Genomic DNA, 22,505 nt, shown 5'->3' on the forward strand with positions numbered 1-22,505 from the left:
CAAATTTTGTACAATAATTCTAACTAAGGCAATATATTGTGAATCTTGATTTTCAATATTTTATATATGAACAACTTATGAGGAATCTTGTATTACATTTTCAAGGTTTTTTTACCATGCAAACAATTTTCTATAAATACATAAAATATTTTGAGTTGTTTCATGTATAAACAATTTTAATAGAAACATTTGGAAAAAATTTTGAAGTATCAGCTCTTATTCTTTTTTGGGTAATACCGATTTTTTTTCAAATCCAAATGATTATTTTGAAAAATACTAGACATTTTTTATTTTGGACTCCACCCCTCTACCACAAAGTACCAACTAGTTACTAGATCAAATTTGTTATCACTTTATCAGAAATAGCATGTTGAAATAGCAAGTTGAATATCTAGGAATCTTTTCCACTAGAAAAAGTGTCTTCAGACAATAAAAAAACACACTATTGTAAAATTAATACATTCAGCGGGACGCTCAAACTAGATAAAAAAAATGTTGTAATGGAATAGTGCAGATGGGTGATGGAAATTTAATATTCAAATTAATATATTAAACAATGTTTAAAATTTTCTCATAAGATTCTAAATGATTTTTAAGAATTGTACCTATACTCTTTAATAAATATTTAAAAACAGAATTAAAACAATTTTAATTAAATTTGAAATGTACGATGTAGCCACATGTACACGATTGTTATAGAATATTTTATATAGGCCCTTTAAATTATGAATGAGAATTTCAACAATGAAATAATACATTGTACAGTACTATCCGTATATTATGCTTTAAATATGCCTATCAATTATCATATATTATATATTAGACTGCAATGTTTGTACCTAATTTTAAGTTTTAAAACATATTATTTTAGTTTAAAACTATACTAAACATTAAAATTATAACAATTATATTTAGAACTGAGGTAAAAAAAAATATTTTAAATTGACAGGATTTATAATAGTTGATGGCTTTGGTATATTCCTGTGCTCGAAATCGTTTTATTTTATGTAACAGAAATTTCGCATTATGGTGCAAGAGAAATAGAAATAGATATATAGTTATGTATACTCATAACACTCGCGGATTTGTCTATGCTTAATATATAATAATATACAATTTACCTAAAAATAATATATAATATTACACCTAGTTATGGTAAGCCAACATTTACATTATTCAAATTCTACGTTAATAAAAATTTATTACAAATTGGCTCGTGTTATAAATTGTATTTTAATATTAATATGATTACTGTGCGTAGGTACCTCATACGTATTCTGTGACACTGCGGTGACTATGGCGAAGGAGTAGAAGCCTAAAGCAAGCTCAAAACGGCAGGGAAAAGATAGGACGGGGTAATACATTTTAGCGGTTGAAGGTCGTAGAGGCCATATAATAATAATAATAATAATAATAATATAATATTATGGTTGTGAAACCTTTGGATGAGCATTCTGACGACCGGTTTTCGCGACACAAGAAGACCACAAAAAATAACACTTATACGGACGAAATAATAATAATATGTATAATACGATTCGTAATATCCAGTGCAAAACGACTACACACACGCGCACACATGTAAACAGTATATTATTATGTTGTGTAAAAATACGAAAAAAATCGGAATAAATAAAAAAAAAAAAAAAAACTTGGAACGGAGATCGAATATTTATCGTTAGGAGGGGCTCGTCGCGTTCAGATGTCTCTTAAAAATTCTCCCATCCCGGATTACTGGTTTTTTGACAATAATATTATTGCTGGAGACCGTCCAATTACACTGTGGCCGTGTGGGTATATATAGTAAAGGCCGGCGATCAGCAAAGTATCCAGTCCATTGGTAGCTGTAGGGTTGAACAGTACCGACGAGGCAGACGCAACAAGCATTATGGCTTCCAGTGCTATGGTGAGTACGAACACGACGTTATTTTTGGTTATATTATAATATTAAACTTACTTATCATAACAATATACTTCTATATGGTTTAACGAATTGTGTTTCTGGCTGTTAAAATTACGAGTAAAAATTAAAAGATGACATATGATATTGTACGTTACGAAAACTTATTTATTTTAAAACTATAATATAATATCATAATATAATTTTTGTACCAAGTACCTACTAAGTATATATTTGATATCCGAGTATTCCTTATTTTATATATCCACTGCTAAAGCTTTAGGTTTAAAATATAAAGTCATGATTTTTACAGTAAATTTTATTTTTACTTTAATTATTTTTCATACGTAAGTTATTTGGTATCCAAGTATTCTTTATTTTATATTTCACTGCTAAAGCTTTAGGTTTAAAATATATAGTCGTAAATTTTATTTTTACTTTATCATATATAACGATGGCAGTAGAGATATTTATTTGTTGAAACAAATCATTTATTGTGTTTTGAAACTTTTTTCACTATTGCATGCACCTACCTATATCTACCTTACCCACCTATTTTATGTTAGTTACTTAAAATGTGTATTCTTATATATCATTGTTATTAAAATATGTAAGCGTAAACATTAAAAAAAAACTCACAATTGTAAAATGAACATCCGCTCAGAATCTAAAATTCAATAGTTAGCGATGAAATACTTATTTTAGTGTATTCGTGGAGTAAACGGTTGTAGGTACACTAAAAGTTTTTAACTTATTTTATTAATTTGAAAATTATAATATTATGTTTGAAATACTGATTGCATTTATATTTATGATAAAGATATATATACAAAATACAAATAATAATTAATAAACTTCTCAAATTATAAATTATAAATTATTTAAAATTACAAACATTAGATAAATTACTAAAGAATTATAATTGCGTAAAAATAACTTAATTACCTACCTACTTAAAAAAACGATTTACAGAAAAAAATTTAATATTATACTGATGCGATTTAAATTATTTGGGTTACTGGTTATTTGTTAATATATCAGGACGTTTAAAAAGTTATACACAAGGTTTAATCGTACATAATTTATTTTAATATACTTAAACTTACTATTGGATTGGTTCAAACACAAATATAATTATATGAGTTACAAAATACGCGATGTTTCTATCGATATAATAATAATATCTGAACACAGAATTATATTTTATATTTATTACAATATTCTCCGACTTTGACATAATTTACATTATTAACATTATTATTAATTTAAAAATTTAATTTTTTTTTAGATCCAAATCACTCTACTAGGACTCCTAGTAGTGTCCACAGCATTTGCTGACACCAAGCCGGCTGATAAGAACGAGAAGAAAAGGGACACCTTATTCAACCCATCATTCTCATTTGGAGCCAAGACTTTTGGCCCATCAACCCCAGCCCCATTCGCATTTGACAGCTCGTTCTCAACGACCGCTGCACCGTTCAAGTCCGTTTCTTACAGCTCTACACCAGCTCCATTCGCTTTTGGTAGCTCTTTCGGCAACTCTTTTGCGTCGAATGCCTACTCCAACGCTGCCGCAGCTCAGTCCTTCGACTCTGCTTCGTTCATTGGATCGTCCACACCCGCTCCATTCTACGATGGCTCTTTCGGTTCATCTACTCCGGCAGCTTTAATCGGATCATCGACCCCAGCACCTTTCGTGTCTGGCGCCGCTGTCTCTGGTGCTGCATTATCCGACGCGAGCTTTGCGTATTCTTCCACCCCCTCAGTTTTAGTGGGCGGAGCTTCACCAGTTGTGTCATCCACTCCAGAACCAGTCCTTCTGAACAGATCACCAGCTTTCGCTACGTCGTACGGTTCATACTACTCGGGAGCTTATGCTCCGTCATACTCTCAAGGCGCAGTCGTCAAGTCTGACGCAATTAGCCATGATGCGGTTGAATTACCAGCAGTAGCTAACGCCCCAGCACCTCATCACGAAGTTACCGTCACTAAAGAAGTCCCGGTCCCATACTACGTCCAAGTTGAAAAGAGAGTTCCATACCCCGTCGTGGTTCGTGTACCACACCCATACCAAGTCACTGTAGAAAAACACGTGCCATACGCTGTACATGTCAATGTAGACCGTCCAATTCACGTTCCTCAACCATACCCAGTCGAAGTTGAGAAGAGAGTGCCATACCCAGTTGAAAAGCCAGTACCTTATGAAGTGAAAGTACCAGTCGACAGACCATACGCAGTTCCAGTTCCAGTTGAGAAACCAGTCCCATACGCAGTTGAAAAGCCAGTCCCATACCCAGTGCGAGTAAACGTTGACAGACCATACCCCGTAGAAAAGCCAGTACCATACCCATACCCCGTCGAAAAACCAGTGCCATATGCCGTAGAAAAGAGAGTGCCATACCCAGTAGAAAAATTAGTCCCATATGCCGTTGAGAAGAAGGTTCCATACCCAGTCAGGTACGATGTACCAGTCAAAGTACCAGTTCCAGTAGAAGTTAAAGTACCAGTATCTGTGGACAGACCAGTCCCATATCCAGTAGAAAAGAGAGTGCCATACCCAGTTCAAGTTCCAGTTGAAGTTAAGGTCCCAGTCCCGGTTGCAGCTCCGGCTCAACGTTTCGCCACTGTCCACTATTATCAACAATCTCCGGTCGCTTTAGGATATGAATCCAGTGCTCTATATGGCCAATCTGGTTACAAAGCATTCTCATCTGGTTTAGCCCAAGGTTCTGGTAGTGCATTTTACAGCTCTACTCCAGCGTCTGCCGGTGCATTCTACAGCTCTACAGCTAGCCCAATTAGCACATACAGTTCAACTGTCAGCCCGGCTGGATTCTACGGCTCAAACGTCGCCCAAGAAGGTTTCGTTGGTTCATCCGCAGCTCCATTCAACTTCGGCCAACAATCTTTCTTTGGATCTTCGACACCAGCTCCATTCAACACTTTCTCCGCTGACTTGGCATCATCTGAATTAAAGTCCGCTAGCGTTGGATCTGCCAGTCTAGATTCGGTCGCAATTGGAGGTGCATCTTTGAAAGCCAACAACTTTGACGTCGTCAAGAAATAAATCGTTTAAAAATTAAGTTTATCTGATACGGAATTTTCATTATTTTAATGTTCACCGAATAATGGAAAAATGCTCTTTACTTTTTTTTAAAAAAAATTCGTCGTTTGTTTTGCAGATTGACGATTTCAATTATTAATCTGTAATATTAAAAAAATTTTAAATAAAAAAAATATGTGTAATTAATTATTTTAATGTATTTATTTCATTTTATTCAACACCGTAAATCACGATAAAGCTGTATATATAGCTTGAAATTAATAGCTACTAGTAATAAATATGCAATGAAAAAGTAGACAGTCTACAGACAATTTAAAAAATATTTTCACTGTTGTCTAATATAGGTATATAGCTGATTACTATTGGAACTATGAAAAAAAAAAATAAATTAACGTAGGTACTACACAGCTGAATATTTATATTATAATATATAAGAATATTTTGTTATGATAAAATAAAAAATAACTATGTAAAATACAACATATTATATAAGTCATAGGACATAGGATCTACGTGTCAATTATTTATAATTTTTTGAGGGTAATTATAGAATGTATTTTGGATAAATATTTTAAGTTGACGTCAACCGTAGATTAATAAAATTATTAATAATGCTATTCACCCTTTCACCCCGTATCTATGTTTTTCAATCCACTTGTATAAGTTGTTGCGCATTTTATATAGTTGAAAGGTAATACTACATTTGATAATTTATAAGCATATAATACAAATTTAGGTTTAAATATACGAATAAATATTCTTAAACTTTTTAAAATGATATAATTTTATAATATCGAATTAAAACGACAATGCAGTTTATTTCATCAAAAGTGGTATACTATTTAATTGGCCAATGGCACTTATGGTTAAAAAGTATACAGCAAAAATTTAAGGCCATAAAATTGACCACAGAAATATGTCATTTTGTTTACTTGAATGATCACGGAATAGCGGCAAGTAAAGTTTTTTTGAAAAAAATTTAATTTATTTACATTAGGTACCATAGTCTCAAAAATTGTTGATATTTGTGGCGATGTGCTATAGTTATTTGCGATACTAGAATATCAAACAAAAACAAGTACTTACAATTTAGTCGACTTCGACCAACAATTTATTCTGCAAAACGACACATTTTTCGAGCTTACTTGCAAGTGCAACTTTGGCGGGACAATGTATTAAATCCAATAGATTGGGGGTGGGAAAAATATGGAAGTACAGTAAGACCGATTTTCACGAAAAAGCTCTATATTATTTTACATGTGGGCTTTTATAGTTTTTTCCAAAGTAGCCATGAGACCCATATTTTGTTCTTGGTGAATTTTTTTACATTGGTATGAGAACCACATTTGGGTTTCATTAATATTTTTATACTTTCATTAAAATATGATACATTGGTTCTCATTTATCGGTTTCTTATTATTAAATTTATTATTTTCAGTACACAATATTTCAGATTAGCAATAACTTGGCTTGATTGTTATTTCAAAATAATATTATATTAAATATAACCACAAAATATCAAAAATATATTTCAATTTTATATAACATTGCAATATAAAACAAAACTTTAAAATCATTGTAGTTGGCAGTCATTAAAATCTATTTGACAGTAAAAACTGGGCCTCATGTGGCGCTCAATCTGTTAATGTCACTCCGCAAGTTTTGAATATTGGTGGATACCGGAACACAAAAATATTGAAGGGAATCATAAAGAGGACTAAGGAGCCAAAGGATAAGATTAGAACTAACCAATACACTACTCATACAGATAACTACTGATGTTGATATAAATAATTGAATTCAAGACATCATTAAAATAAAATGGCAAACAAACTGACAAAAAAATAAATACAAACCATTATGGTAAATCAAAAATACAACACACATTTGTCAAAACTCTGAATTAAAAGGGAAAGAAAAAACAATACCTAAAAATGACATTAAAGACAACAAATATTAATATACAGGTATGTATAAATTAGTATTAAAAATAAATACTAGTATTATGATAATTATTATAAAACATCAAGCACAAATATTGCAGTGTTTTACCTGTTAAAAACCGTATAGGTAAAGTATAATTTTACTATAAATGTATATTATATTGTATAAAAGATATTTGTTTAAATATAAACAATCATTCTTAATGGCTTTGTTGATGTTAATGATCTGAAACGATTCTGTCTATCCTAGGCGTAATATAATTTGTATAGCTAATTCTCATAATTGTAGAACATGATATATTTATTTCTTATTGAGTTTCCTAATTTATTGTATTGTTTTAAATCATATGTTGGTAATCCAAAATAATTAGTTGGTGACCCCCAAGTCGAATAACACGCTTTACTAGTAATATTTTTTATGGTTTTTATTGACCTTTGTTGACATTAGTTTTTGAAAATTTTTTTGTTCTTATATTAAGATGTATCAATAAATCTTAACTAAATGTATCAATCATTATTTACAATACAATATATTTTAATTTTCAAAATATATTTTCAAACGTTTACTAATATGTGTACCATATTCCAAGGTTAGGTTAGAATTTTGAAGAGTACCTATTATTTTTCTCACATTGACATAATATATAATGAAATGTCACTATAAAATGGTACGCTTTAAATAATTATATTTTGTGTCAAGTGCACTCGTTATTGTTTCGGAATAAGTTATAAGGTAGGTACGCCCTATGTATTGCACCGTATAGGACGATGGCAGTAAGTTCCTCTCCAAATTCGAGTAGTTTACAATATGTTTAATTTTTAATATTGATTAATTGCTGTTTTTTATTTATTCCATGTATTTACATTTAAAATACAATGCGTATATTTAATTTTGATTTATTTATTCAATAAATTTCACGATTTGTTTATAATCATAATACGTTTGAGTTTGATTTTTTTGACATGCCCCCTAGGTATCTAATTTTAAAATTTTAAAATGTTTTTAACTGTACATATTAAAATCAAATAACTAGCTATAGATAAATTACAAATTAATATGATATACGATACAAAATGCAACTGTTATTAAACTTGTATGAATAGATATTATTTGGGAACTCGATTTATCTTCATATTGTTCGTCCACAAATGTTGTAGTTTCTTTGGGTTCAAAAATTTCATATGTTACTTTTGTGCTTATGTCAGTCGTAGTAAACGTAGTGTCCATCGCGGTCGTCGTTGTATTTGATCCATAATCATATGTTACTTCTGTGCTTATCTCAGTTGTAGTAAACGTAGTGTCCACAGCGGTCGTCGTTGTATTTGATCCATAATCGGATATGGTTGATTCCGGTTCTACGGATGACTGACTCGTAGGAGTAGTAGGAGTTATTTTAGTTATTGATGTCGTATCATGATGAGTCACTGATGTAGCATCTGTTTTTGACGTTGGTTTAGTTCTATCCGCTGTTGAAGATTGAGTAGGCAACTCCGTATGGGGTTCGTCTTCCGCGACTTTTGTTCTTTCAGTTATAGCCGTTGTTGGTTTCGGGGATAATGTTGATACTTTTGTGGTTGAAGATTGAATAAAAGGTTCGATATCTTCGGAGTAATCTGCTTCTTCAGTATATCCCGTTCCTTCTGTATATTCTGTTTCTTCGGTATATTCCGTTTCTTCAGTGTATACCGTTTCCTCAGTAGATTCAGTTTCTTCGGTATATTCCGTTTCTCCAGTTACAGTCGTCGAAGGATTCGAACTCGTAGTTAATTTTTCTGTAGTTGAATATTGAGTAATAGGAGGTTCGGAGCTAGGTTTATCTGAGGTTTCTTCAGTTTCTTCGGTATATTCCGTTTCTCCAGTTACAGTTGTCGAAGGATTCTTACTCGTAGTAAATTTCTCTGTAGTTGAATATTGAGTAATAGGAGGTTCAGAGCTAGGTTTATCTGAGGTTTCTTCAGTTTCTTCGGTATATTCAGTTTCTTCGGTATATTCCGTTTCTTCGGTTTTTTCTGTTTCTCTAGCTAAAGTGGTCGAAGGATTCGAACTCGTAGTCAATTTTTCTGTAGTTGAATATTGAGTAATAGGGGGTTCGGAGCTGGGTCTATCTGAAGTTTCTTCGGTTTCCTCGGCTGATTCTGTTTCTCCAGTTAAAGTGGTTGGAGGACTCGGGCTTGAAGTAGATATTTCCGTGGTTAATGATTTAATAATAGTAGTAGACGAATATGATTGTGTTGAAGAAGTAGGATCCTCTGACTCTGTTGTCACATAAGTTGGTGTTTCTACTGTAGCTTCAGAAGTTGGATCGACGGACGGTGTGCTTTCGTTATCTTCAGTACTTTCTGTACTTACGGAAGAATCTTCTACGTACACTGTGGTACTTCTGTTTTCTTCTTGAATGAAGTCAGTTGGTGGAGATGTTGGTTTCGAATGAATCCATGTTTCTTCAGTTTTTGCTGAAGACTCATCACTCGTATCGATTTCTGTTGTATATCCATCTGTTACCATTGAATTAGTATCAGACAACAAATTATTATTAAATACAAAATAGTTTGCATGTTTTTCTGAAGTTTTATTAGAAGTTATTGGGTTGATTACATTTTGGATCCAATTGTTGTACTTCAAAATGTTATTAAATATCTTAGGCTCATTGAGTGAGTATATACCATATAGATGATTATTACAGACCAAAGGAGTTCCATTATCGGTTATCTAAAAAACAGGTGTGATAAAAATAATTTATATAAATTTGATACACCTAGTAAGCACATTATTGACTATTGTAAATATTTATTATTTATACGTAACATCTAGTACCGTTTAAAAAAATTATTATTAATTTAAAGTTGAATAATAATATTATTTTTAATATTATCTTATTTATTGTAAAACAAACATTAATTTCTCACATTTTACACTATTTTAATCAAAATAAGAATATATTAATCAAGTTATAGTGTCATTATTACACAGAAAATAATTTAAGCTTACCTACAAACAATTAAGCTTTAAACTAAAATTATTGGCAAAAAAAGTTCAAATTAATAGTTTCAATTGATAAGTTTAAATGAGTATAAAAGTTTTAACGACATAATAATCAATTTAAATTTTAAATGTAAAAAAAATAATGTATACACATACGATTTACTTTGTATTATAGAATATAATAATATACATTAATTTGATAAAACTAAATCGTTAATCTAAAATAAATATTATCTAAGTAGATAAATAATATGATAAATATTCATCAAGATGTTTATTTTATAAAATATCTTATTTTTTTTGTATTTATAATATTGACAATAACAACCATTTGTTTATTTGTATATTGTATATTATCGTAAAGATTCGTTTCTTAGAATTATTATTATTTATTTTCCAAACCACGTCGTTGCCTTGTCGGTAATTTTTCGAAATAATAAGTTATGTAGGCGTTTTTGTAAATTAATTATTCAGATTATAAATATAATAAGTACCTACATTAATTATTCTTTTTGATTACATTTTAAACTACGAAGACTTACGTTCTGTAATGAATTCCATATTTCTGAATGACAAATCGTATCTTCTAAGTACCATTCGCTCTTATCATATGGTTGTTTTGAAATATTAACCACGTTCCAATATATGAGTGATAAATCATTGTTTGACTGTTTTTGAAAACTGGTCACAACGCATTCTGTATTGTTCGAAAGTTTATCTTCAATGGTCAATTCGATGGGTGCTACATTAGTTGCAATAATGGATTTTTCCATCTGTTGCGCATAAATTACGAAAAAAACCTATTTTTTAAAACAATATTTTAAAATGGTAGTAATCTTAAACTTTTTACCTCAATTAATGCCACATCGTTGTATTTTGTTTGTATCACTTTTATCGGCTTCAAAATGGTCTCATGTGATTTATTATTTGGCATCACAATATCAATATCGTTCAATAGAACGTTGTCTGTAGTACTAGAAACAAAAATTAAAGTCCATTCAATAATTTATAATAACTCATATTTTATAACTAATTACTATAAAGTGAAGATTCAACAAATTAAATACCTACTTAATGCAATTCGCAGAGGTTAGTATCCAATTCACATCGATCAATGTGCCTTGACATAATATTTCTCCGTTTGAACGCATTCTAAGAAACACCTACATCCGGAAACATAAAATTCCATCATATTTCAATGCATGTGAAAAATACCAAAATCAATGTACTTACTATGTAAGGGAATTGTTCGTATTGCGCCTGTGAAGGTGGTGAACATTTGTTTTCATTTGGTAAAGGGTTTGTGCTTGATTCTTAAAAATAACATTTCATTTTTTAGAATTATTAGGGAGTTAAATTGTTATATATTCGATTTGAAATTTGTGCATGAATCGTGAGAAATGTCCAGTGATTAGGTCTGGTTTTGCAGGGGATAGGTCACATATTCCTTGTTGATTTTAAAAATATGAAATACCTATAAAATATTGTTGTTAGGCTTATGATAAATAGTTATTTTCTATATAGGTATCGAATTTGTATTATATAAATTTAATATAGGTATTAATTTATGAAAAATAAAATAAAATAATATAGTTATAATAATTATTTTAACAATGAGTACTACATTTTAATTTAAAAAATATACTCGGATATACAGATTTTGTAGGTAACTTAAGTGATTATTAATAATTATATCTCTAATCTTAATTATTATTTTCTTGAACGATAAAAATGTATATTATTAAAATAAAGAATGATGGCAGTGCATTCAATTTTAATACTAGATATTATTTCATTGGAAGATAAAATAATAATAATGTATTTATTAGATATTGTCAATAGTAAAAAGTACTTGGGTACCTAGTCAATTCAGTTCAAACTTTAAAAATCAAATCAAAACACACCAAAAAAACAACGGAAATATATATGGTATTATATTATATGGTTTGAACAACTTATTGTCTAAAAAATAATTTTAGTTAAATACTTAATTGATCGTTAGGCGGTGAAATAAATATCAGAGTTGTTACAGCAGGACATTTTTTAAGTAGGTATTGAGAGTAATATTACTCTCACTTACCTTTTAGTATCAAGAAGCCGAATAAAACAATTTGAATATATTTGAACTTGTCCATGTTTAAACAAAATAAAAAAGTACTATACATTATGAAATTTAAGTTTTAATTTACAGTAAAAGTGATTACTTAACACTAAGGTGTGCGAGTTGACACCTATTGGCAATCAATAGATTACAAATTTTCACATGTTTAGTATCAATAAGATAATTCTATAAGCACTTCACTCTCTTGAATTATCATTATACGTGTAAAAATTATGAGGACATGTATTGGAGCATGTTATAACAATATAAATTATTTTATTTTGATCGAAGGTTGACTACGAAAAACAAGTAGGTACTTCAAACTATTCCGATTGTTCTGATGATAATAATAATAATAATAATAATAATGATAATAAAAAACTGCCGTTTACTAATTACAGACATAATAAGTATATGAATATCGTATATACATTGGTCAGTAATCTGTATACCTAGTTCTTATTCCTTGCAAATATTTGTAGATAAATAATAAGCAACAAAAAAACTTGTGCGGTGTATCATAAAATTTTTTTAATTAAATTGTTTAAATCTAAATATTCAATCAAATGTTGAAATGATGAATCAACCGGATTAGATTACAATATATAATATTATTATAATACATAGATCTCAATTATTTTATAATTATTTTTTGTGTGAGATTCATATAGGTATACCTAAACGCACATTGCACATAATTCGATTATAGTATATTATTTAATTGGATTAATATCTGTTCTTAACTATAAATTATAATACAGTATGTACCTACCTACTATAAATAGGTATAACCAGGGCTTGCATTTGAAAAAAAAAATTCCGTTTTATGTCATTTACAATTAAAACGTTACACAATTTTTGCGTTTATCGTTATTTAGAATTAAAACGTTATCCAATTTTTGCGTTTATCGTTAATCAGAATTAAAACGTTATCCAAGTTTTGCTTTTATCGTGTTAATACCTATTGGCTATTAAATTTTAAAATAATAACTAATGCAAGTAGGCATGACCCGGAATACGAAATATAATATAATCAATTCTTAGATTATTAGCTAGATTGTTTGCACGAAATAAATGTTTCTACGAAACCAATAGACCTTTTAAATAAATAAATTTTAAAATATTTCGTTTTGCGTTATTTTTCGTTCAATGATATTCTATAAATTACGTTTTGCGTTATGTTTTGTTTTGAGGTACCTATTTAATTATTTTTGATTATCGCTTTCCGTTATAATTACGTTTACAAATTTCTATCGTTTCTTGTAAAATATAATGTTATAATCAAAACGTTTGCAAGCCCTGGGTACAACACAAGCGTACATTATATAAGTGGCGTAAATTGGGCTGAATTGTTAGGGTTGCAATAAGTTTCTAGTTTGGACAGACTTTTGGGAGGCTTAGCCCCCCACAACTCTCTCCCCCTAAAATGTTTTATTTTATTCTATATTTCACATTAAAAGTACACAAACTCAACAAAATTATTTTAACCTTAAAGGCTTAAACACATATTGTCATATTGTATCTATTGGTAATTGGTATATATTATGAATATGCACTATAAATAATAGGGAAATGATTACTTAGCGACTACCTTCAATAAAATATGTATAATTTTCTTAAAGAATATATGAATACATAAAATACAACAATTCTTTTATTTTATAAAATTTATAGAACAGCTGCCATTTAGATTTTTATAATATGTACTATTTATATTTGTATTTGTATTTGTATGTTTAAATACATATTTATCACTTTTATATTACAAAAATTAACCAAAACATTACCTATTATTTATTTAACGTAGCAAATTTTGGAGTCGCAAAAAGATACTCTTGCGACCCTATGATATTTTCAGGGGTTGCAAGTGCGACCCTGTGCGACCCCCAGTTTACGCCACTGCATTATATTATTATCTTTAAAAAATTATCTTATTTATCTTATATAGTACACAGAAGGAAAAAAGGATTAATATAGTGTGTAAAAAAAGTTTCTAATAAATCACAATATGTGGCCGTATATTTTATTATACACCTATGTTAATATTTACCCATCCGTATTGGACAGACGAAATAAGATAATCATTAGTCATGACTCATGATTAATTAAAGATCCATTCAACTGTCCCACATAATTTTCTACATAAATTTGTTTACTTAAAAATAATAATATAGTTTTAAGTATTTATAACACCATATTATTTTTCCAAATATGTCATTTTCACTAGTTTTTAGTTTTCATCATTGTGATTTTTTTTCTATACCGGATGATTATTTTATCATTGAACACTCATTATTTCAAAAAGTGTAATTTTTTTTGAAAATATTTTTTTACATAGTTTCAATTCGCTTATAAAACAACGTTTTATAAAATAATCAGGAGTCAGGACATGTGTACATAACGTCAAACAAGACATATATTTTTAAGTTCATATACTCGGAAGCAATGATTTTTTTCCAAAATGTTGATGTAAGAAGTCCCGATATTAATTATTTCATTAAATTTCGAATAATATGGAGCTCCGTCACTCTAGCACCCCAAGTATAAATTATTGTACCAAAATTGGGCACGATTATGTAACTATTTTGTAACCAAATGTAAACTAAAATTCTAGATTCCTGACTTAACACAAATAAAGAATTATTAAAAAAAGTATAGAAAAAATTTTTCTAAGCTATACGAACTTGATAAAAGCTGTTTTCCAGATGCTATTGAAAATAATTGATCACCGATTCACAAAAAAATAAAAAAATAAGATAATTTTATTGTAGGTACACGTCATATAATAATTATTGTAGTTACTAGTCCTTAATTTATTATAACTTATAAACCTATTAGACCACATAAAAGTGTGTAATATACGTAGTTTTTTTAAATTATTCAAACTACTTACAAGCAAATAAGGCACAACTAGAATACACAAGGTTTCGAATAATCGAAGTTCAAACAATAATAATAATAATAATAATATATATTATGTAATATAATAATATTCAGTATTCACTCTATTATATCTATGTTTATATACATCTAATCGTTATGGAAGAATAATGCGATTTTGTTGTGCATGACGACATCTTTTAAATACAATAATAATATTATATGTACAATTTTATAATCTATGTAATAGGTAATGTTTTTAATATCTAAATACAAAAATAAATAAATAGTTTATATTAATTTCCTTTGGACGAGTAATACCGAACGATTACAGTTCCAATTGAAATGTACACACACGACACACAAATATAATAAAAATATATTATTCCTATGATAAAAATCGTACCTACATAAATTAGGGATAAAAAAATTGATAATTCAAATTATTACTTATTTACATATTATAAAAATTATTATTTTAGACCTTAAAAATATCGATTCTTATAATATATTCTTGATCTTTTTTAATAGATCGTCTCTGCGGACGTACTTGTCACATAATTCTCGACGACGGTGATTTGTACGAAACCATGATCGTCAATCGGTAATTATTCATCATTTGTATATACCTATCCCGGCCGTGGGCGATGCAGAACATGGTATCATGCCTGTACACCAAAATGTGTATAGATAGCGTACTGCAGAGCGCATAGCGAACACGTCTTATACACACGAACTATTTGAGGAGACTTGAACGATTTGAAATGAGGCGTGTCGGATTCATTCGAATTCAGTTTGATACTCGTACGTGTCAAACTGAAACCTCCTGTGTCAGTTGATGAAAGGTGGAAGTGGCGTGAACGGTGGCTCAACTTTTATCGCAGTCTCCTCTTCCCCGTCTTCGTCTATCTGCTGCTGCTGCTGTTGCTGCTGCTGTTGCTGTTGATGTTGCTGTTGCTGTTGATGCTGATGCTGATGCTGCTGGTGATCCTGGACTTCGTATCCCATGGTCCCGACGATGTCGCACTCGGCGTCCGGCTGCAGGAGTCCTGCCATGTCCTGGCTCATCACGTACGAGTCGACCACGTGCTTGTTGAGCTGATGCCCGTGATAGTCGCGATCGGGCGGCGATTGGTCCAACGGACCCATCATGTCCTGTCGGGCCAGGCACTGCATGCTGGCCGAGAACAGGCCCGGGCTGTCTTGCGGCTGGACGGCGTACGGCGTGCCGCCGAAGTTGTTGTTGTTGTTGTTGTTGCTGCCGCTGCCGTGGAACGCGTTCTGCGCGAACGGCGACGACCCGTTGCTGTTGAGCAGGTTGAGGTGTGCGAGGTCCCCGTAACCGGCGGCACCATAGCCCCAGGGCTCCGAGCCGCTGAGCGTGACCGGCGAACACGTGCCCAACGACGGCGACACGTTACCACCGAACGTCGTCAGCGTGGTGAATGACGTCGAGCTCACCGACGATCCCGGAGATCCGGACGGGAAAACTGTAACGTAATCACAATATGATGATAAGACTACTGCAAACGTCTATAGGATCGATCGTCTTGTCGATAAACACTCTCGAGAACACCATACGGTTGTGTTTGAGAAGGGTGGTTAAGAGGACGCCACCCCCGCAAGTGCTGCCTTCGTTTTATGAAAAACGTTTAGTGAATTATTTAATAGACAATTTGCGTTCAACCTGACCAATTTTGTGTGTTATTAACTTTAATATGACAGTGAGTTGATCTGTAGTTAAACTTATAAATAAGAGCATTATCTGTGTGTGTACGTACCTATTGGATTTTATACTATTTTAATTTTTAATTTGGATTTATAAACTTCAATATTTTTCATAGGTCTACCTGTATAGTCATAACTCGCTTAAAAATAGAAATATAATTGTCAAGACCCAATGTAGGTACAAACATTTATATAATTTTCTTACCTTTAAGATTATCAACAGATTAATTCACTTTCATAATATTAAAGGTAACAATACAAAATTTGTTTCGCTGAAGGAAAATTTGCTACGTCTTACGTTTGTAAAACGGTGAAAGTGCATGGTAGGTGTAGTGTCTATTGAGAGGAGGTTGAAATATTTTTAATTATTAGCTTATAGATTATATGTAATTTATATTTTTGCTGCTAACGGCGATACGATATAATTTGACATATTTTATGGTACACTTGAGACTAAACGTTATGTATTTTTGATTATTTGAGCGAGAAAATGTGTATGCAGCATGTATGTATATAGTATATTTAGTATATTAGAATAAAATTACCGGAATTGGTCAAGTAAACGGTTTTCCTGGGTGGTTCCCTCTTCCGCCATTTAGCCCTCCGGTTTTGGAACCATACTTGAACCCTAGACTCGCTAAGCTTAAGGTTCAAAGCCAATTCTTCTCTGGCGAACACGTCAGGGTATGGAGCTCTCTCGAACGCTCGTTCCAACTCTTCCAATTGATGAGACGTGAACGTTGTCCTACACAAATAGTAAACGATAGTGATATTTTATTCTAATAATGTTATTCAATGTATTTTAAGAGTATACTAACCTCGTCTTTTTCTTCTTCGTCCCGTTGTTGTCGGTGTTTTTCGATTTAGAACTAGATTTTTTTGGCACCGGTTGATCAGCCGGTAGTCCTGCAAAAAAACAAACGATTTATTGACGATGTGGAAAAGAGAAAAAACGAAAACTTGTAAAAGAAACATTTGTACCTTGCAGTGGTATTCGTTCACAACAAATAAATTGGTCTTTTACCATTGAAAAAGTGAATATAAACATATTACATACAACTTTTAAATATTACAAATTTTTTTTTTTTGTTAATTAACAGGAAAAAGTATTTTTAGTAATTAAAATTTATCATGTTAATCTTAATTCTTTCTTCTTATATTCAACTATTTAAAATGTATACTTTTTTATACTTATGTAATTTAACAGTAGGTAAATTATATAGCAATCATTTTTTAAACTATTAGACTATTCTCTGTTCCAACCAACTGCTGAGCTACGCCTATCTACCTAATAGAAGTCAATATCTGGATTCTATAACCACAAGATAAAAAAAGATCTTATTATTCCTATTTCCGGCTTACGTTGCTGTGCCAAAACGAAATTTCGTGATTTCGTGACTTCACACACCTGCACATTATAATATTATAGTTGCGAGCTGTTTAAAATATAATAATGTACCTGAAGACTGTTGACCGGTGGTCGGCAACGAGTTTGCGTCTATTTCCAACTTGATGGCGTGTTTCTGACCGTTGGCATTGACGACGATGTCGGCCGGCTGCACCTGAACGGTGGACGTGACCGGCATCTGAAATATGTCCTGCGGATCGCCAATCTGTACCTGCCTGTCCTGCTGCTGCTGCATTTGATCCTGGACGCCGTGATGGTGCCGATGCATGTCCATGTCCTGGAGCTGGTGGTGGTGGTGGTGGTGATGGTGCTGCAAGTCCATGTGGTCGGGCACGGGCAGCGCGTATCCCATCATGTCGCCCGGCTGTTGGAACGCCAGCAGCGGCTGGTGCTGGTGGTGCGCGGGCGGCGACCCCGGCTTGGTCTGGTGGTGGTATTCGTTAAACATCATCGACTCGTCGAACGCGCCCTCGTCCATGGTGTCGGGCGAAAACCCGTCGGCGGTTATCGTTGTTGGCGTATTCGTCGTATACAATTGCGTTTATCACAGGTTCGCGTCAACGCGCACACGCACGCGTCGCGACAACGAGTGACGGGCGGTGGTGGACCTCCGTGAGCGGCGGCGGCGGTGGTGGTGGAGGGACGGTTAATTTCTGTTGATTGTCTACAATTGAAGCGGCGGCGGTGACGACGACGGGCTGAATTATAGAGGACCTAATATTATTATTATATTAAATAAACTTCGTTTAAGGGCAATTTAAAAAAAGCGAACCCGGTTTTAATAGCGGTCGGGCGCGCGCGACTTGGAGCATTCGCGTAGTCGCTGCTCCTCCGACGCGGGTGAGTGGCTCGTTCGGTCTCTTCGGAGACGCAATCGGAAAAACGAAAACGCGATAAATACGAATCGCCGGCGCGTCGCACGTAGGTACAGCTGATTACGTTTGTTAATTGTTATTATTTTTATTGTTATGATGAGATGTGTCCGCGCGGCGACGACTTATATTGTTATATTTTAAACGGCGACGGGAACGCGTGTGGCCGCTGCGGTGTACGTCGTGCTCGGACCGTGTGAAGTTCAAAGTAAAAACGTACCGTGTGCCCGATGTAAGTTTTCGCGTTCGACGGGACGTGCGTGCGTATATATGCGCGTGTACGTGGGCTGCGACCAATAGGGGCTTTTGGGAGTGGTGGCCCGTCGACCAATGCGACGCGCGTACGCGCGGCTAGGTATACGGCTCGCGGGGACCGAAGTGGTCCCTTCGGCTATTATAGTGCCGCACACGCACACGCACGCCCGCACGCGCACACATACAGTATTGTTGTCATTATTGTATTGTACCGACACGATATTAATATTATAATATTATGGTGTCACGGCGGCAGACGGAAATAATCCCGTTCGGAAGATATTAACATGGTAATAATATAATATATACAACGACGCACCAAGTATATACGCGGTAACGCTGCGAAATAATAACAAACAACAATACAATTGACGCTGTTTTTCACGATAGTACAGGAGACGTATATAGGTACTCAGGGGCGTCATTTAGGGGGGGGGGGGGTTTAGGGTGTACATTTGCACCAACTTTTTTTTTAAAACTCCTTCTTTGGCCTGCCGATAATAAGTATAAGCGCCGGTATACTAAATGTTTTATATTATATATTATATTTTTTTCAGTAAAAAAAATGTATTGCATAATGTTTAATTTTCAAGAATGTTTGATGTTTTCTTGTGGTCCCACAATATTATAATTGATAAAATTATAACACTAACATTGTGAAGAAGGGAACCCATAAAATACAATTCTGGCTAAATAATATATTTTGAGTATGCAGGGAGAAAAAATGTTCAGTTAGGTATTTTATCATAAAGTGTTTTATACCAATACATTTATTTACCAAGTGTAATGTACACTGTACATTTAAAGTACGGTACATATTATAGTTCGTAAAAATAGTAACAATATTGTGATATTTTCATACTAATATAATTGACGTATTAAATAAATTATACAAATATTCTACAGTTTTTGTCCCTACTTGACCTCCTCCCTCCCATCCATAAAAAAAAGTGACGTCCCTGTAGGTACTATATAATATATTATCGTCTCCGTTCGTCTAACGTATTTATAATATTATAGTATCGCAAAACCCTACAAGAAATCGTGGCATGTAGGTAGTGTTAATATTCGAGATTAGACAGTTGAATATTTTCACCAAATTCGAAGGGGAAGTTACTTTCGAGATAATTTCGTATCATTTCTGCAGTAAAATATTGTGTATTTAAAAAGTTAGAGCGTTTTACATTTTATTAGAGATGGGTTGAACCTCAAAATATCGTCTCGAACCGAACCTTTTATAAATGGCAAATCGAACGTGAACCGGGAAATTCAGTGTGATGTCGAACTCGAACCGAACTTTTTAATCGTACTTGAACAGAACATATTTTATTGCTCAATATTAAACCAAACCTATACCATATATTACTTATTATAATTCATTATTGAACTGAATCCAAACTAAAATTATGAATTAAATGTCAAATAAAACTTTATATAGTCTTATGCCAAACCTAATAATAACTAACAACTTCATGCTAAGAGGTAGGACTTAGGACCAATTTTTTTGGAGACTTCATAATTATAGAATTTTGAACATTTTGAACATTTTTGAGGCTTGGTTCGACTTTCGAAGTCGAACCGAACACCTAAAGTTCGGTTGGATTATTATAGGCTTGCTATAGCCAATTTTCGTTTTGGTGGGAGAATAATACCTACCTAATTATATTTATTAATAATGAGTGACATTAATTAATGACATAATATATAAGTACTATAGGCTAAAATATTTTGCGTCTATTTTATATTTAGTGTAAAATAATTATTAATGGATATTATTATTTTTAGTACTTACATAAAGTATATTAACTTAAAAACTATACTCGTTCAAATTGCCATTTGGATGAATTCACATTTAAAGAAATAATCATCTATCTTAAAATTGTAAGAACTACCCTTCCTAATTTTACAGTAAAATTAGGAAGGGTAGTTCTTATAAGCATATAATTAATAAAATTATTAATAATACTATAGATAAGTATACCTAAATATGTATGTCTAATATCTAGACATACATACCGTCTCCGCTCAGAATCGTTTTTCTTATACAGTGATATTATATCATTGAATTCAAATTTAATACTATCCATTATACAGTGACCCACTTGTAACCTACCGTATAGCAGAGCGACATCCACTTACCCACCTTTTTTTATTTTTATTTTTATTATTAATTTTGATTATTTATACAAGAATTATTATTTTATAGGAGGACACAACTTATCAACATCTCCGCTGAGAATCGTTGTTCATATGTTATGATTTATCATTGAATTCAAATACAACACATTCATTACATTGACATACTTGACAACTACTGTACAGCGGTACCTACTTGTCCAATTTTTTAAAATTTAATTCAGCCTATTAATTGTATTGGCACATTTATGCAAGGAAATATAATATATAACTAGTCATCATTGTTGGAATTGAGGGAACGTAAAAAATCTATCACATTAAAAAGCATAAATAATAATAAAAATTTGAAATTCTGTACTTCGTAATAATAACATAGGTACAAGTCAGAAGTTATGCAGAGTTGAATGGACTGAGTCCCTTAATATTTTTACTATAGGAGATTCCTATATAACCTAAAAATTTTCTATTCCTACATTTCCCCATTTCCGACATTTTATAATTGTTATATTATGGTATTATAATTTTTTTAAATTGTTTTTGATAATTAATTAGAAAATGCATAAGGCAATTTAGTTGGTAGTTTGTCAAGACATATATCATTTACTTTCTTGAATAGATGCGTTGCGCAGGTTAGAATAACATCACAATGATATACCTACAGTTATAATTTATAACTATATACCTATACAAAGTGTTTCTTTTAATGGTGTACATTTATTTTCTTGAAAAGTCTTAACGTTTTTAGAACTGTACTTTTTCATAATTTTAAATCATTACTGAACAATAATGTGTTTGAAAAAATTTGATTTTTCTTCCATTTTCTATCGTATTATCATTTATTCGTAAGTTTTTTTGTTTTTTAAAAAACCATTCAATTTTAATTTCATATTCTAAAGCAGATTATTTTCTGAAAATTTCAGAATAAAGATTAATATATATTTCTCTTTTATTCTTACCATTGCGCTAAATGCATTTTGTGTAATACATTTTTTTCTTGATAAATTGTAATTTAAAATTAGTTGTTTATCTTTTATTTTGTTTTCCTTCTCTATATTAAATACTATTATTATATACTGCTTGCAACTCAATCTAATCTTCTTGCACATGTAATCGGGTTATTTAACCTGTTTATTTGTATAAGTATTTAAAACGAATTTTCAACTATGTAGTATAATATAATTGGGCTTAAGTATTTAAAGTTCAGATGAGCGGCGTAGGGGACCAATAATTGGCGG

The 22,505-nt window shown here is 31.9% G+C and overlaps 3 protein-coding genes across 4 annotated transcripts; 1 reads left to right on the plus strand and 2 right to left on the minus strand.

Moving 5' to 3' along the window:
* The first annotated feature begins 1,751 nt into the window (after positions 1-1,751).
* On the plus strand, positions 1,752-5,153 carry LOC100164538 (calphotin). Its single transcript, XM_001949737.5, has 2 exons — positions 1,752-1,906; positions 3,189-5,153. The coding sequence occupies exons 1-2, from the start codon at positions 1,889-1,891 to the stop codon at positions 4,965-4,967; spliced, it is 1,797 nt and encodes a 598-aa protein (XP_001949772.1). The 5' UTR covers positions 1,752-1,888; the 3' UTR covers positions 4,968-5,153.
* Positions 5,154-7,795: 2,642 nt separating this feature from the next.
* LOC100162445 (flocculation protein FLO11) lies at positions 7,796-12,138 on the minus strand. 2 transcript variants are annotated; one of them, XM_016800446.2, is made up of 7 exons: positions 11,971-12,138; positions 11,124-11,203; positions 10,962-11,053; positions 10,741-10,864; positions 10,433-10,663; positions 8,753-9,617; positions 7,796-8,626 (listed from the first exon to the last, which is right to left on the minus strand). In XM_016800446.2, exons 1-7 carry the CDS (start codon positions 12,053-12,055, stop codon positions 7,953-7,955), a joined length of 2,151 nt encoding a protein of 716 aa, XP_016655935.1. In that variant the 5' UTR covers positions 12,056-12,138; the 3' UTR covers positions 7,796-7,952. The 2 variants fall into 2 exon arrangements, with proteins under 2 accessions (XP_016655935.1, XP_001946634.2); XM_001946599.5 differs by having other exon boundaries at positions 7,796-9,617; positions 11,971-12,137.
* A 2,617-nt stretch (positions 12,139-14,755) lies between these two features.
* Positions 14,756-19,245, minus strand: LOC100569292 (probable serine/threonine-protein kinase yakA). Its single transcript, XM_003241112.4, has 4 exons — positions 18,059-19,245; positions 17,418-17,505; positions 17,145-17,344; positions 14,756-16,361 (listed from the first exon to the last, which is right to left on the minus strand). The coding sequence occupies exons 1-4, from the start codon at positions 18,483-18,485 to the stop codon at positions 15,703-15,705; spliced, it is 1,374 nt and encodes a 457-aa protein (XP_003241160.1). The 5' UTR covers positions 18,486-19,245; the 3' UTR covers positions 14,756-15,702.
* Positions 19,246-22,505: the final 3,260 nt, after the last annotated feature.

The sequence above is a fragment of the Acyrthosiphon pisum genome, chromosome A1 (assembly GCF_005508785.2).
Source record: "Acyrthosiphon pisum isolate AL4f chromosome A1, pea_aphid_22Mar2018_4r6ur, whole genome shotgun sequence".
NCBI classification, from domain to species: Eukaryota; Metazoa; Arthropoda; class Insecta; order Hemiptera; family Aphididae; genus Acyrthosiphon; species Acyrthosiphon pisum.

Bases quoted from the DNA above. Each gene is read 5' to 3' on its own strand.
- LOC100162445 (XM_001946599.5), bottom strand. From the start codon at position 12,055: ATGTATAGTACTTTTTTATTTTGTTTAAACATGGACAAGTTCAAATAT. The intron at 11,204-11,970 runs GTAAGTGAGAGT...GTTATTTTTAAG, and splicing joins CGGCTTCTTGATACTAAAAG to AATCAAGCACAAACCCTTTA. The intron at 9,618-10,432 runs GTAAGTCTTCGT...CCTGTTTTTTAG, and splicing joins TATGGAATTCATTACAGAAC to ATAACCGATAATGGAACTCC.
- LOC100569292 (XM_003241112.4), bottom strand. From the start codon at position 18,485: ATGGACGAGGGCGCGTTCGACGAGTCGATGATGTTTAACGAATACCAC. The intron at 17,345-17,417 runs GTTAGTATACTC...CTATTTGTGTAG, and splicing joins ACGAAGAAGAAAAAGACGAG to GACAACGTTCACGTCTCATC. The intron at 16,362-17,144 runs GTAATTTTATTC...ATTACGTTACAG, and splicing joins CGTTTACTTGACCAATTCCG to TTTTCCCGTCCGGATCTCCG.